Below are 16204 nucleotides of genomic sequence, written 5' to 3'. Positions count from 1 at the left end.
TTAAGAGGAAACGACCGTCTCCGGCACAGGCTCCCGGTGACCAACGTACATCGATGAAGGAGAAGTCGTCCACGGTCCTCGCAGAGCCGGTGTCCGGAGCGGGCGGCCCCTCCGTCCCGTCGGTGGACTCGAGGTCAGTGCTGGAGCGGTCCACGCTGGTGCTCCGCCGGTCCCGGGAGCAGTCCTGCTGGTCCCCGGTGGAGGTGGCCTCCGTGTGGGAAGACAGTGAGGACAAGCGGCTGCTGGAGGGCTGCTTCCGAGCTGAGGCGGCGCTGCTGTCCGGGGAAGGGGACTCGGGCCCCAGGCTGGGAGGAGGGAAGGAAGGGAGGGCGCCCCGTCAGGCAGGCTGCTTCGGAGCCCGGAGTGTGTCGAGAGCAGGAGGCGGCGGGAGAAGACGGGGGCATGGGCGATGCTCTACACTCCAGGGAACAAGATGGGACTCCCCAGTGGGGGAACGTTTGGGGGGAACGTTTTGGGTGCACAGCCAGGCGCTGCACACCTGCCCCCAGAACACTGGGACCGGTGTGGACGGGAGAGTTAACCTCAGGAAGTTAAATGTTACCCTCGCTAAAGACGAGGAAACGTGTGAGGTAGCTTCCCCAAACCGGAAGAGCCGGCTCTAGAATCCACGTCCTCCACCTTCTCACCCTTCTGGAATCTCTCCCCCTGACAATAGACTCACGTGCCCCTTGGGTAACGGGAATCACATAAAATAGAAAACTTGTGAATAAATCGGGCCATTACATTGAAGAGGCTCTCCCTGCCCATAAAAAAGACCGACCCCCAGTCAAGAGCACAGGAAAGCCTTACCCTGAAGAAGGGTGTGTGGGCGCACCAGCCACCACCTCCCTCATGGGCGGGTCTGTCCTAAAAGACGCCTCCACCCCTGCTGCACCCTCAAGCAGAACCCCCGACCCAGGGGTGCTGGTGCTTTTGTCAGCTCTGGGATGATCGGATCACTGGAAACAGGGAGGGCTTTCCCGAGTGGGGTGGGATGGAGCCAAATCCACAAAAAAGAAATACCATCGAGGTGGCAGCAGATGGCGCTGCTGCCTAGGGCTGGGAGCAGAGCGGCTCCCTGGATGGTCGGGCAGGGGGCGCTGCAGTGCCTCTGGGAGACAGGAGGGGGAGCCTTCCGACCCCCCCACCCCTGGGGGGATCCCAGGCCCCAGGAAGGGCTGGGGGATGGGAGACCCAGGGAGAGAACAGGGCGGCCTACCCCACAGCCGGAGGGGGTGGAGCTGGGATTCCAGACCCGCCTGCCTCCTGAACCCGGGCTGCCCTCCACAGCCCCACGGGGCCGTTAACACTGAAGGCAGACGTGGCCTGGGTTCCAACACTTACAAACCCACCCAGAGGGACACCGAGCAGAGTCTAGAAAGGCAGAAACTATTAATGAAGGTTATGTCTGTGTGCTGAGGTGACTGGTAGGTTTCGTGTTCTCTGAGGTATTTTTAATGTGGCAAAACACACGAGACATGAAATTTACCGTTAGTGAGACAGCACGTTTTTACAATGCTGGGCACCTGTCACCACTGCGTGGGTCGAGAGTGCTTCTGCCACCCCAGAAGGGACCCCGGCGTCTGCTCAGTGGTCACTCCCCACTGGCCCTGCGCTCCGGCCCCTGGCAGCCGGAGCCTCTGCTTTCTGCCTCTGTGGGTGTGCCTGTGCCGGGTAGTTCACGTATCATTTAGTATTATTTTTCAATACTTCATCAATTTCCTCTTTACAACAAGAATGGTTTACTCCTGCAATTACAGACGAAGCAAGCTCCAGGAATACAGAACACTGGCCCAGACGCCCCGCCCTGCAGCCAGGAGCCCCGCTCGCCCCGCCTACCTCTCCCCACTCTGGTGCTGGTCCGTCCATGTCCCATACTGGCTGTCGGCTTCCTGCACGAGGGTGTCAGTGTCCTTGGCCTCGGGGGGCCGCCTGGTGAAACATTGTTTCAGCTGATCCTGAAAGGGCAAACCAGACAAGAGGTTACTCTTGGGGAAACGCTTAGAACCTGGTTCCAGCTGATGTGGGCAGAAATGCATCACCCCCACCCCTGCTTTGAGCTGCCCGAGCTCCCACCTGCCTTCAGGGGCCAGTCCAGATGTCCCCGCTGGGCACTAGCATGACCAACCGTCTGGGTTTGCCCAAGATGTCACAGGACGCAGGGGTGTCGGTGCTGAAGCCAGGCAAACTGGGACAAAGGGGTCCCCTCGCCAGCCCGCAGGGTCCTGCTGGCCAGCCCCTGACCCTCCTCAGTGCCCAGCTCCACCTTGCACTGCAGGCAGGCCGAACCTCTCTCCACCTTGAATGCTCCCAGCACTTATCAGTCTGGCAGCCCCCATGTGCACCCCACGCCAGGTTCCCACAGCTGCCATGCTTCCCCCATAAGGACCAGCCAGCATGGTGTCTGCGGAGCATTTAACTTGTGCCAGGGTCCACCAAGCTGTTTACATATCGCCTTGCGCCTTGCGGAACTATACAGTCCCCCGGAAATCCCACAAGGCGGAGCTTATCACAATCCCCATTTTTATGGATGAGAACATTGAAGCTTTAGGAGGAGAACTGATACCTCCCAAATCAAAGAGCCAGCAAGTGGCGAAGTGGAACTCAAACCCGGGTTGGGTGCTTGGACCCACAAGTCCAAACTGGTAACCCCTGGGCCCCGCGTGGCCTGGATCCCTCAGAGAGAGTGCTGGTTGCCCCTGAAGCAGCTATAGGACCCAGCCCAGTGCCTGGCAGAGGGCAGGGAGCCCGAACGCCTCCGTTAGATTGAATGAACTGCCGTCTTCTCAACCTCTCTGCGTGGGAGAAGGCGGAGCACTCAGGTAAAACCAAACTCCAACCCCCTGGGCGGCCACTGGCACAGGGACAATTCAAACGGCCCCAGTTCCCCTGCTGTGAAGGATGCTCCCAGAGACCAGCTTTTGAAGACTTGAGGCCAGCAGGTGAGGAACGCGGACAGAGTCGGGGCAGGGGATGAGGGCAACCTTGGCCCCAGCCCCAGGAAGACCGGGAGGGAGTGTGCCGCTTTCATGCCTCAACTGAGGGCAGTGGGCGTGGCCTGCATACCAGAGCACTCACCCCTCCCCATCCTCTAAAGACAAATAAATACACAAATAAATAAAATCTTTTTAAAAAGGAAAGAAAAGATGTACACGAGGATGGGGCTCAGAGCAACCCCGTCGGCCCCTCCCAGAGCATGGCCACGCCCACAGGCCACGCCCATCCAACTCTGATCCCTATCGACGCTCTTTCCGATTCTCATTAGCAAAATAACACGTGTCCGCTGCGAAACACCGAGGGAATATAGAAAGCCCCAGGGATAACATTTTAAGATGACCCGCCACCCAGGGACGACATTCCAGCACAGGCCTGTCCACAACTTCCCGTGGGTCAGCCCACCCGCACCATCTTCAGTGGCGGAAGGACATCCCACCGGACGTATGGCGGCATCGTTCATTTAACCACCCCCGAGCATCGGCGCATTCGGGTGGCTGGTGTGTGTCACTGTCACCATCAACCATATGAAAATCGCCCCGGCTCAGGGGTCCTTCCCGCAGGAGAAACCATAGGTACAGAACCGCCAGGCCAAAGGGACAGTTTCAGGCTCAGGCTCCTGGGGAGAGAGCCGAGCCCAGGGGCAGCGCGTGGGGGGCTGTGAGCGCGGTTCAGAGAGGAAGTCCGGCCCCCTGGGGGAACTCGGAGGCTCCTGTTTCCAAAGGTCACCTGACTTTCTCGTATGACCAGCACCCTTGACTGTATTCTCCCTGCGACCCTGGAATGGGTGTGGTCCTCTGAGTGAGCTGCCCGTGCAGCCCATTTTCAAAGAAGTGACAGAATCAGCCTCACTTAATCCCTGCGTGGGTCGGGTCCAGAGGCAGCTGGGGGTCTCGGGGGCTGCTCCTGGGAGGACGGAGGTCGGATGTCGTTGCCTAGGGCAGGGTGCAGACGGTCCAAGTCGGAGGCTGGGCCTGGGCCCCATGTGTTTTCTGACCTCAGCAGAAGGCCAGAGGGGTGACTGCATGGGGGACAGCTCACAGCGCAGGGCGGGGGGCCTGCTGTCTCGACTCCACCCCAGCAGTGAGTCCTGGGCGAGTGACTGCACCCACCCAAGCCTCAGCTTCCTCAGTGGAAACAGAAGGGTTGTTCTGAGGCTTCACGAATAACCTCTGGGAAGAGCCTGGAGCACAGCGGGTGCTTGGGAGAAGGGACCATTTTCATGACCCACCCCAGAATCAGGTCGGGGGGAGCGGTGGACCCTTAGCAAAGAGCAATTCTTCTCGGGTTCTCAAAACTCCCAAAAGACAGAGGCAGGGGTTTGCAGGTGGGGCCTCCAGGAATCAGAGCGACAAGTTCTGTAGGTGCTGAGGAGGCACCAGGGCAGGGGACAGGCGCTGGCTTCCTGCCTGCCTCTGGGTGGCCCTGGGGACGGCGGGTCAATAGCTGGGTCCTCAGCTCTGCTCCGTTCCAGGTTGCAGGCCTCCAAAGAGGGAGCTGGAGTCCCGGCGCAGGGGTCCCGGCGCAGGGGTGGGTGTCTCCTCCCTCCGCTGCCTACACCAGACGCCAGACTTGGGATCAGAGGGGAGCATCCCTGGCTCCTCTGTCACCCTCACCCTTGTGCCCCAGTCCTGCAAAGTTTCCTTCCAGAACATTCCATCCAGCCTCCCTCATCTCCAGCCCCATCGCATATATTTTCTGCACGTTACACTTTCCAAAACCGAAACCTGAGCCTGTGGGGTCCTTCAGGGTAAAGCTCCAAATACCTGAAAGACGGCCTGTGGGACCTTCATTAGTGGGGTGCCTTCAATGCCCCTCCCCCAGGGTCCCCTGTCCTTTGTCTGGCCCCAGCCCCTGTTAGACCCTCCCATTAGCTGCTCCAGCCTTTCCTCCCTTCATATTCCTCAGTCCATTCTCCTGTACCTGTGGTCCTGCTGAGCAGCCCCACTTCCTGGCTGCGGTTCCGATTTCAGCTTTGATGGCTCTTCCTCCAGGAAGCCGTCCCTGAACTCTCCCCCAGCTAAGTCCGGCTCAGCCCCTCCCCCACTCCCATCCCTACCCTGTCTCCTAGGCCTCAAATCTCTATATCCGTGCTGTCCAATATGGTAGCAGCTAGCCACGTGTGGCTATTTAAATTTAGTTTAAATTAATATTAAAATGTTAAAATACTAAGCCCTGGCTGGTGTGGCTCAGTGGACTGAGTACCAGTCTGTGAACCAAAGTGTCACTGGTTCGATTCCCGGGCAGGGCACATGCCTGGGTTGCAGGCCAGGTCCCCAATGGGGGGCATGAGAGAGGCAACCACCCATTGATATTTCTCTCCCTTTCTCTTTCCTTTCCCCTCTCTCTAAAAATAAATAAATCAATTTTAAAAACTGTTCAAACACTAAGATTCAGTTCCTCAGTGGCAGAAGCTTCATTGCAAAGGCCACACGTGGCCACCGCACTGAACAGCACACACACAGAACCTTGTCTGAGCTACGGGAAGCCCTGCGGGACTGCTCTGCCATGGCCCTTCCCACGTCGTCACAATGGTAACCGACTAGTGTCTTTCTAGTCCGCCCCGGGGTGGGTACCGCTTCTGGGGCCACAACGCTTGCACCGGAGTCCAGGCTCTGGCACACGCGGCTGTGTGAGCTTGGGAAAGTTACTTAACGTCTCTGTGCCTCAGTGTCTAGACAAAGCAGGTGTGAAGGCTTTCGGTGATGCCATCTCGGTCACTACTCCTGCCCACAGACTCCCAGTTTGAAGGGATTCGGGGGTCAGGATAACCTAAGGGAATTCGCCTTGTACACGAGGTGAAGGAAGCAGGCTGCTTCTCAGTCCCTTCCCCAGTCAGTGTCCGGGTCACCTGTGTGGACTGCAAATCAGTCACGCCCCCTCACGCTGGCAGACCCCGACCGCGCTGCCCAGAAGCAAGGCTTGGGCTTTGCGCCCAGGGCTACAACACCTCGAGACCGAACACGCAAAAAGGCCAGAAACTCTTCTAAAAGCTTCCTAAAGGTCATATTTTTAAAATTTGCTTTATAGCACGTTCTTCCAATTCGGCCTCGCCTCACAGGCTACAAAAGCCCTCACTGTCTGTAGGCCAGTGGATGCCCACACGGGGTTCACCCGTGTCTGAGAACATGGGTGAACTGAGCCGCCGTGGGGGCACATGTGTCCAGACGGTCCCCGTCTGGGCCGTGTGCTGGCCTCTCTTGACGTGCATTTTACTGGACGTCCCCAATCTGCGTTTCAGCTGACACTGTCCCGGAGGGACAGTCACCACATCTGATCACTCGGGTCTATGAGGCCCTTGGAGGCCTCCCTTTCCAGGTGAGAAACTGAGGCACAGAAACAGGAAGTGCTGTGCAGCTCTCGCAGGTGAGTGGCAGGCAGTGCTGGGGGGCCTGGGACCCAGGTTTTGGGGCTCCTGTCTCAGCACTGCTCCCAGACACCCAACAGCCACCTGCCCACACTTCATTCAGGAAGGTTTAAGAGGCTCGGGTGAGGCAATGCTCTTAAACACCTCAAGAACTTTGCGGGTTTAAGAACCACTTGCGAGGACCAGTTTGCTGAGCCGGGAGCCACAGCGGAGGGAAACTCCGGGCCCCTGTCTGGCCGGCGAACAGGGCCGCCCCAGCCCAGAACTGTGACAGCTCTGTAGCACCCAGCCCGGGAGACCAGGCTACCAGACGCCGTGTTTCAACAAGCCATGACTCGTCCCGAAATTTAAAGCATGCATACCCTCGACTCAGCAGTTTTCATCCCAAAGTTTATCTCAAGAAAATCATTAGACCCACTTGCCAAGATCTACAAACATGGACGCTCCCTGCTGTGCTGGTTCCCATGGCAAAATACAGGACATGACCGTGACCGAAAGGTCCAGGAGGTGGGCACTGGGGAAATACAACGTGGTACAGTCACGCAATGGGATGAACACAGCCCAGGGACACAGTGTTCCCAGAGAGCACCGACTGTCCCCGAAAGATGCCCGCCTTATACCAGCAAACACTTTTTTAAAAAATGGCACCAGAACAAGCACGTCTGTTGGGATACCAGTCTTGTAAAAGCAGACACATGTATGTACATGTGTGTTCATAAAGGAAAACCTTCCTGGAGTCCCACAACCACTGGGCACGCAACTGCTGAGGCGATGAGCTGTGTTTTCATTATTGATGCTGGTTTTGCTTAGTGACCACACTTGTAATTTTGTATCTCAAAACAATCGGATGATAAAATTAAACACAGTCACACCTCCAGTGCTCTCCTCTTGTATGCGTCAAAATGAGGAACAAAGCAGAAGGGGTCTCTACTGGCTCATCGGTATCACCATCCTCTGTCCCAAACCCTCCACTCGGTCATTGTTGCCCAGAAGGCAGCACGAGCATCACGTGAGTGCGTGTGGCTGTGTTCCAATAAAACTTTATGTGCAGACGGGGCCGGCTGCACTGGACCCACAGGCTGTTTGCTGACCGCTGCCCTAAGCCTTTAGACAGGCTGTTGGTGGACTCGTCCACTGCCTGGCCTGCAGTGACTGTGGAAGAAATATTTGTTGGAAGGGCACGTTTCTGAAAATAACTTTTTTGCAGGGAGTGGGTATGAACTCCTTAGCCAGAAAAGAGAACGTGGCTGGCGAGGGGGCAGGGAGAGGAGAAGCTGTGACGCCTGCATGTATTCTGGGGTGTTTGACACATCCGCCCAAGAAAGAGCCCTGAGTCAGGGCAGTGCTTGGTGGCCCACAGCTGACAGGGCAATTCCAAGCAATTCAAGACGTGCACCCCACCCCCCTGCAACCCTACACCCCCAGCTGTGCAGGGAGCCCTGAGGTCATGGGGCCCGGGCTGGCGTGGTCGCCCTGCTGTCTCAGTGCCGCCGGGGGCGCGCTGCACCTTCCTGCCCCGTGTCGGGTCAAACCCGCACGAGGACTGAGCGATAATGGTCATGAAGACATGAAAGGCTAGCGCGGACTGCTGCGCCATGCACTTGGCCTCCTAATGCTCTCAGCAGCCCTATGAAGTAGGACTTGTCATGGACCCGTCTTACAGGGGAGGAGACCAGGCTCTGAGCAGCAGCCTGACATGCCCCCGGTCACAGAGTTAGAAAGCGGGGGAGCTGGGGTTTTGAACACAGTTTGCCTGATGTCCAGCCTTGAGCTCCTGAGGCCGCTGCATTCTCCTGGCTCTGGCTTGACAAGAAGATCTCCGTGGGGTCCTCCGTGACCACGTCGCAGACAGAAAAACCGAGAGCCAGGGAGGCGCAGGGGTGCCTGGCCAGGCCCAGAGTCCAGGTGCCCCGACTCCATCCCTAGGTGTGTCCGTCGATGGGGGTCTCAGGCCCAGGAAGCGGAGAAGGGCTGGGAGGCCAAGGGGAGGCTGAGTCCCCAGCTTGTTACGCTCACCCCATGCCCCACAGACCCCGGCTCCCCTCTTCAGACGAGAAGCTGCAGCCTGCAGCGCCCCAGGCTGCACCCACTCTCCTCGCCCCCTCGCCTGTCCGCTGTGCCCGGGACCTCGGTCGGAGTCCCGTCCCTCAGAGCCCTGACCTGGGGGTGGTTCTAAATCTCTTGCATGACTCGCTGGGAGCCCGTCCCTCCCCATGTACACCCCGTCCAAGAGGAGAGGGCTGAGCTTCGTCACCTCTGCACCCCGTGCTCGGTCACAGTACCTAAGCATCAGTACTTAGTAAGTGTAAGTAACTAAGTCTATTTACTAAGCGTAGGGCTTAGTAAATAGGAAGAAAGGAAGGGCGGAATGAAAGGAAAAAGAGGGGGGAGGGGAGCAGAGGAGGTCAGGCCAGAAGGAAATGCACATGGATGGGGCCTGGGGCTGGGCAGACCCCTCTCCTGAAGCTGCCAGCAGACACTCCCCGGCAGCCCTTCCTGTGAACTTGGGTCTCAGCCAGTAGGGGTCAGGGCCATCAGTGGGCTTCTGGACAGCCCATACTGCCACTTCAAACCATTGCACAAGCCAGGCCTTGCCCCTGTCCTGGCCCAGTACCAGGGCTGGGATGCTTTCCAGGGAAGGTGGGTGGGCCAGCAACCGCTAAACCCTCTCAACAGAATCTAAGAACAGTGTAGGTGTGGCCAAGTGTGGCTAAGGTGTGGCCAGGTGTGGCCAGATATGGCTGTGTGTGTTGGCTTAGATAGAGGCATAGCTCAGGGTCAAGGCTTGTTACTTGGCTGCAGTGGTTGCCCGTGGACTCAGGACGTGCCATGGGCATCCTGAGGAAGGAAGGTCTTGGGGTCACCGGAGACTGGCAGCAAACTGGGGGTGGAGGGAGGAGAGGAGAGAAGTGCAGGAGAGGCAGAGACAAATGGAGGCAGAGAGAAGCACCAAGAACCAAGACGGGGCAAGACAGAAACCTAGAGAAGATGACCAGGACTGAGAAACACTCAGAGCCAGGCCCAGAGAGGGACACACGGGTGAGAGAGGTGGAGGGGCGGAGCCCCAGGACGAGGGCCGGAGGGGCCCACCTGGGCTGTGGCGCTGTGGCTCCGCCCACAGGAGCACACCTACTCCTGGACTCCGTTCCCTGACCCATCATGGCAAACCCAGCCCTGCTTTTTGCTAACTGTGACTGAATCCCGCTGACCCCCAATTCTCCCATCTGTAAAAGGGGGAGAGAGGATGCACAGGGGCGGTGGGAGAATTCCCTCCAACGTCTGGTGAGAGCCGCACAGGTAAGGCACGTCCTGAGTGCCCAGGAGATGCCAGCTGACCTGGGGCGGACGATCTGCCATCTAGTCCCCAGAACACATGACTAGCAGACTGACACTGTACCCGAAGGAGGCCGACAGTCGCGCCTTTCAGCCGAGAACAAAGGAGCTGCCTAAACCAGATCCGCAAGCATCTCCCTGAACTGGGCACCAGGCCGCTGCTCCCCTCCACGGGGCACCCTGGGGCAGGTCACGCCACACGGTGAACTGGGCTGCAGCTCCGCCCTCCAGGGCTGAGCCCCACCCTGCGCACCTAGACTGCACAGCGGCGCTCCGGCAGTGACACACTGTCTCCACAGGACAAGTGCATCACCTTAAGTGACAGGGACACACGTTTGCAGCTGGTCCTTAGGGCACATGTTCCGTTTCTGTCGGGAGAACCCGACAAGGCTCCAGAGCGAGGCCCCGCCCACAGCCTCGGAAGCTATAAACAGAAACGACAGCTGGGTGGGGGCCCAGGCTCCTACCACCCTTGGGGACAGAGTCCCCCCAGACTCCTGGAGCCCAGTGGGCAGCCTGGGGCCTGCGTTCTGGGTGTCAGAGGTGAGCAGAGAGGTGCCAAGAATAGCGATGACCTTGAACACTCCAGCAGCACTGCCTGTGCCTGGTGCCACGTCAAATTCCTTCTGTGGCCCACCTAGTTTACTCCCCGAAGTAGAGATTATTAACATCCCCATTTCGCAGACAAGGCAGCAGAGGCTCTGAGAAATTAAACGACAACAGCATCAGACACACACAGTGCTTACTGTGCTCCACGTCTCCCGTTTAGTCGTCCCAACAGCCCTCAGCAGCAGCTACCATTGTCACCCCCACTTTCCAGATAAGAAGCCAGAGGCACCGAGAGGTGGAGGGACTCACCAAGGACCTCACGAGGGAGTGAGAGAGCCTGCTTCAAACCCAGGCTCTGAGTCTGCGGCCTGCTACCCAGTCCCTCCCTCTACAACCCCCATTAGTGGTGCCAGCCAGGCAGCTCCCCTCTGGGACGCTTCCTGACGCGATCTGTCAGCCGCTGGCCGCAGCTGGGCCACCAGCTCCTCCTGCAGGAAGCCTCTCCTGACTGCCTCCTTCCACGGCTGAACTCGGCCTCCCTGTGGGGCCCCACAGAGCGCTCTGTGCTCAGCCCACCGGAGGGCCTCCTGTGGCGGGCTGAGCGTGGTGCTGGTTGGACTGTCCCCTCCGAACTGAGAGCTCCCTGAGGGCAGGCAGTGGGGTCCGTTCACCCTCAAACCCCGGTGCCCAGTTACGAGGCAGCCTCCACGGAGCAACTGATCCTCAACAGGGAACGAATGGATGAGGGAGGGAGTGAACAAACAGCCCCATAAAGGGTCCCCTCTCTAATGCCTGCGAACAATCCCGCTGTTTATTCAAACTCTCTTGCTATATCACAGGACTGCCTGTTTTTCCATGTGCCCATAACATTTCATTTACATTGCTTTTAAAATTAACCATCTTTTCTAAAGCACTGCATTCAGCCTGCTGACAACAATGACAATGGACTGGTGACTGTGATTTTTTTTTTTTTAAGGTGCAAGACAGGAGAGGTTGGTTCAGGAAAGTAGGACAATCTCCTAAATATCCAAGAACCTTTGCACCGGGGAAGGGAAGGGGTGTAGAACGTTCTAGAAAGACTGAGATACACGGTATGAAAACAGACAAATTCAACTTCCCCTTGAAGTCTTAAGTCCTATTAATAAAAGGAATGTGGGTCTAAGGTTGGGATGAGCCAAGGGGAAAGAGAATTGGGGGTTTTGAAAAACGTACTGAACCCAAATGCCGGGACAACCATCACAGGGGTGCTACTCATTTACTGAAAGGAACCGTTCACAGGGGCGAGGCAGAGGGTGGGTGCTGCTAAGGGGTGGCCTCCGAGACGCACTGCCAAGTGAGTAAAGCAAGAAACGACACAGCAGGCGGCTCGTGCCTGTGACGAAACAGTGTGGCGTGCAGACTGTCAGAGAAGGACACGGACAGTGAGGTGGGGGGGGGGGGAGGCAGACAGAGCTTTTTTTCTACCTCTTTTTGCCTTCTGTAGCATGGTTAGCAATTTTATAAAAACACGTTTAAAAAGTACGATTCCCTCTAAGTATATAATCTTTTGTCTCCAGCTTCTTCGCTTCATGGAGTCTGCTCCCGCCTGGCCTGGCTCGGCTCCTCTGAGTCTTAAAACAGTCTGAGCCGAATGTGGCTTCTCTTCTCTGAAACGTCACACGTGCAAACACCCATCTCTCGTGTTTATTTCAGGCAAGGGCTCAACGAGTCAGGGCCAGAACTGCAGGCTTGAACACACAAGCGTGAACCTGGTGGGAAGGCAGGGAGCTGGCCGTGTCCCCTCCTGCCTAAGGACCCCAAATCGCCAGGAGCTCCACAGGGCAGGACACTGCTGCCACCTCCACGGTGACCTGTGGCAGCGAGGACTCCAGGGTCTCAGCGCTGCTTCCCCCGCCCCCCCGTCTGGTGGTCTGCCCAGCAGAGATATGGACACAAACCCAGATGCACGCACACACACGTGTGCATGCAATCACACATAAAAACATGTGCACACAATCACATACAAAAACACAGGTCCGCAAACATGTGCACATACCAGGGAACACATGCTCACATACACACAACTGCATGTACGAACATGTGTACACACATGCATATACAAGCACACAGAAAACACATGCATGCACACACATGTAGGTGCAGCTACAATAACACACATGAACACGCACACACTTACACACAAAATGTGTACAAGTATGCGCATGCACATGACTACACATACACAAACACAAATACATACATACAAACAACAAATACACACAAGCACACAAACACACATGCGCAAAACACGTGCATACAATACACACACATAAAACACATACAGGCAAGTGTACATACAAATTCACACACCCAGGGATGTTTGAAATAGCACCGTGAGCGGTCACAGGTGCCCGTCCACGGGGCGGGTGTGGCCCTGGTTTAAACACGACGCTGCCTGTGAGACAATGGAGACTCTCAAGTGCTGAGGTGGAAAGGCGTCAAAGCCATTGTAGGTAAATTCCCCAAAAAGGCACAGAAACCCCCCTTAAAGTACCGCCTGGCTCATCCTGGGCCCCAGGGTCACTAGAGGTGTCCAACTCCAGGTCCCCGAAGTCCCCCTGGGCCCCAGAGAGGGTGACGAGGAGGAGGTGACAGCTTCATCAAGGGCACATGACAGGGCCTAGGCCTTGAAAAGTGGGTCAGACTGGGACGGGTGTGAGGGAACAAAGAAAGCCATGCAGGCGAGGGGACAGACTGGGGGACGGGGAGGTGGGGAAGTGACGCCCTGTCTGTTGTGGGCTGGACGGCCCCCGTGCCACAGCCCCGCGGAGCAGCGCCGCACGGGAGGCGTGGCGGGAGGCCTGGGACCCGCTTTACAGGCCGAGGGGCTGGTGTGTGGGCCTGGCCTCCGGGCAGCCCTGGCCGGCGGAGAAGAGGGCTCAGCACCTACACAAACAGGGAAGCCTCTTCCCTGGGAGCGGGGGCCGGGCAGAGGCCGGGGCTGGGCCTGGACGCCCACGACCCTCGACGGGCATGGGGCACCCACGTTCAGATGCACCCAGCCCCGGCGAAGGTGCAAAACCAGTCGGGCTGACATTCCATCACCGGGGAGGGAGCCAAGGGCTCCATTTCCTTCTGGTGCCTCACCCAGGTTGTGGCTTTGTTCTAAGACCCTGCCCAGGGCCCCGGGGCGCCGCCTGTTGTAATCCACAACCCAGAGGCCCTGGAAAACGCCCGCGAGGACGCTATCTTTCTGGCTAACTCTTCACCAGGCAGGAATGCCTCCTCCCGTGTTTCTGCCTGCTCATCATGTGGCCCTCACCAGGTCACCAGTTGGTGAGAGCACTCAGGGCCTACGCCGTGAGCTCTGGGGTGCGGGGCGCGGCCCCAGCACGCTGCGAGCCAGCTTATCAGCGGGCTGCGGAGACTGGCGCTCAGGCAGAGCCCGGGGACCTGTTCGGGCAGACACTGAGCCCTGGTACAGCCCACAAAGAAAACAATGGGCCCACCTCGAAGGGGCCGGGGCCATGCAGCCTGGAGGAACCCAGACCCTGTGACTGTGCGGGCTCCTGCTGAAAAGTGTGGTGGGATGTCCAGCTGCCGAAGGACTCTTTTCTCAATTTGGGGGCAACAACTGGGCACTGGGGATTGGAGGAAGCTGGCACGGGGCCTTCTGGCCCATCTTGGTTGAGTGTGCACCACAGCCAGGTGCCCAGCAACACACTCCGCTGTGCCAGCCCCCACAGGGCCCTCCCGCCCGCCTGTGAGGGGGGCTCTGGTCTTGCAGCATCACTGGCCCCAATCCCACCCCCAGGGCCAGGTGCATTTCAAACCTGGGACTTCTTGGATCTTAGAGAGGCAAGAGGCGGGCACACTGTATGTATATTGGGAGATGGCCCCAGGGGGCCCCTGCCTCGGCCCCACAGCACGTGGTGGGCAGTCCTGCAGGATGTGTTGCAATGTCCCTGTCTGTACCCACCAACGCCACCAGCAACCCCCTCCCAGGCCTGATAACCCAAAATGACTCTGTACGTAGCCAATTCTCCCCTGAGGGTCAAAGTCTCCTGTGCTTGGGAACCCCTGGCCTAGGTCGTGCAGTCTCAATAGGAGTGAAAATCGGCTCTCGGAAGGGCAGTGGATACAATCTTACTTTTTAATGCATATAGTACATACAGTGTAGCCACGGCATTAATATTTCATGGAAAGGAATCAAGAAAAAATGTTCTGAAAGACCTTTAGGGGACCACAATGAAAAAACACACAGAAAGTGGGGAAATACTGTAGATGGTCACCCCAAAGGCGAATGTGCTGACATCCCTGGAGCGACACGGACGAACGGCCACACCACGCGGGATGAATACATTCTAACGCCTGCTTCACATCTGTGCAATCGGTTCAGGGCGGTTCTGCCTCAGATGAGAGCTCTGTGGATATTCGGAGTGGTGGGTGAGGGACCACAGGATGCTGTTCCACTTCACGCAGGAGAAAACGGGGGCTCCCGGGAGTCACGCAACTTGCCCCCGTGTGCGTGCATGCGTGTGTGTGTGTGCATGCGTGCTCACGCCGGGGTCTGCCTGCCTGGGGGGCGGGGTTTGAGTGCCGCACACATAGCCCTCACGCCACACAGACAGCACCGGCGATGAACCAGAACCCCATGGCAGCAAGCGTCGCCTCAAAATGGCACAGGCTCCTTGCCTCTGTCCCAGGGACTCTGCTTCTGAAAGCGATTTCGAGGGTGCAGGTACGTGAAAATGGACGCCTGGTGGTGTTTACGGTGGCGCTATTTATAAGGCAAAAATCCGACCGGAGACAACATATGGGCCCAGAACCTCCGGGGGCCTGACAGTGCAAACCTGGGAACTGGAGCCTGGTGCAGCCGCCGGCAGAAGTGAGGCTGCGGGTCCGTTTCACGAGCACAGGAAGTCGGCTCATCACAGGGAAATGGGGGAGAGCGCGGTGCAAAGGGTTCCTGGAGCATAATTTCTGGCACTTGCCGTTCTGGTTCAGGCGTCTAGGCGGGGGCCAACCCCCCCCCCCGCCCCCAGATCACACTCTAGGTCTACCACTCCCTCTGCTCACCCTCAAACCTCAAACTTCCCACCGGAAAACACGAATCAAGAACACAAGGTGTGAGGTGCTTACTCCACCCCACGGACCGCTGAGACGGCCCCAGGTGAGAGGTGAGGACGGGGGCAGGAGGCCAGGGCCAAGGTCGCCCTGCTCACACGGTGCCTTGATTCCCAAACGGTCCCTGCTGCACTTTGCTCTCTTGTCATGTTTGAACGCTGACCGGGCACTGCCTGTCTCCACGCAAGACCCTCTGCAGGGTACATTCGCCGCTCTCATCTCCAAACACGAAAACCGAACTTGACACTTTCCAATATTCCCGCTCCTGCTGGGGGAGGGGAGCACATTAGCCACGTGTTCCAGGTGGGAAACAGGTTCAGAAGGCAGTGACCTGCCCTGGGGACACACAGGTGCCAACCCAGGCGGCCCAGATCAGCTCTGTTCCCGCGGTTACCTTCCTCGCCTCCACTGATCTAACCAGGGCTACAGCAGACAGAAGCCTGGCTCTGAGAGCTGCCCTGGTCCCTGACTGTAGTCATTATAGAATAACATTTCGGTGATCTGTTGGTGAGGCCTGGCGGCAAGCCTGGGAAAAGCCTGAAGCGCAGGCGAGGGATTCGTTTGAGCAACACATCTTGGAAAGGTTCTGGGATATGGAAATCCAAGTGTCCTGGTGGATCTGAGGTCAGACAGACCTGGGTTTGAGTCCTGGCTCTGCCGCATGCCGGCTGTGTGACCTCCGGGAACTTGCTTCACCTCTCTGAGCCCATGCGTGGTTCGTTACTGTTTATACCAGTATTAGATCCAAACGCTGATGAGATGATCCTACCCACAAAGAACCGCACAGGCCATGAAAAGTGGACTTTCTGCAGAAATAACCTTCTGAGTATGTCATGAGGTTTTTAACACACAATT

The 16204-nt window shown here is 57.7% G+C and overlaps 1 protein-coding gene across 4 annotated transcripts in view; it reads right to left on the bottom strand.

Annotated features, from left to right (window-relative positions):
* Positions 1 to 16204, bottom strand: part of KIAA1671 (KIAA1671 ortholog) — a 161532-nt gene that overhangs the window by 12710 nt on the left and 132618 nt on the right. For all 4 annotated transcript variants that reach the window (XM_037156219.2, XM_053669624.1, XM_037156218.2 and 1 more), the window contains 2 exons: positions 1840 to 1958; positions 50 to 305 (listed from right to left, as the gene is read on the bottom strand). In XM_037156219.2, the coding sequence (XP_037012114.2) occupies positions 50 to 305; positions 1840 to 1958 (375 nt within the window). The remainder of the gene's footprint in view (positions 1 to 49; positions 306 to 1839; positions 1959 to 16204) is intronic.

This window comes from Artibeus jamaicensis, unplaced genomic scaffold (assembly GCF_021234435.1).
Source record: "Artibeus jamaicensis isolate MK-2021 breed Jamaican fruit bat unplaced genomic scaffold, CSHL_Jam_final contig_525, whole genome shotgun sequence".
Lineage (NCBI taxonomy): Eukaryota > Metazoa > Chordata > Mammalia > Chiroptera > Phyllostomidae > Artibeus > Artibeus jamaicensis.
Note: the sequence above shows the minus strand (reverse complement) of the source record. Positions and strands in the feature narration are given on the sequence as shown.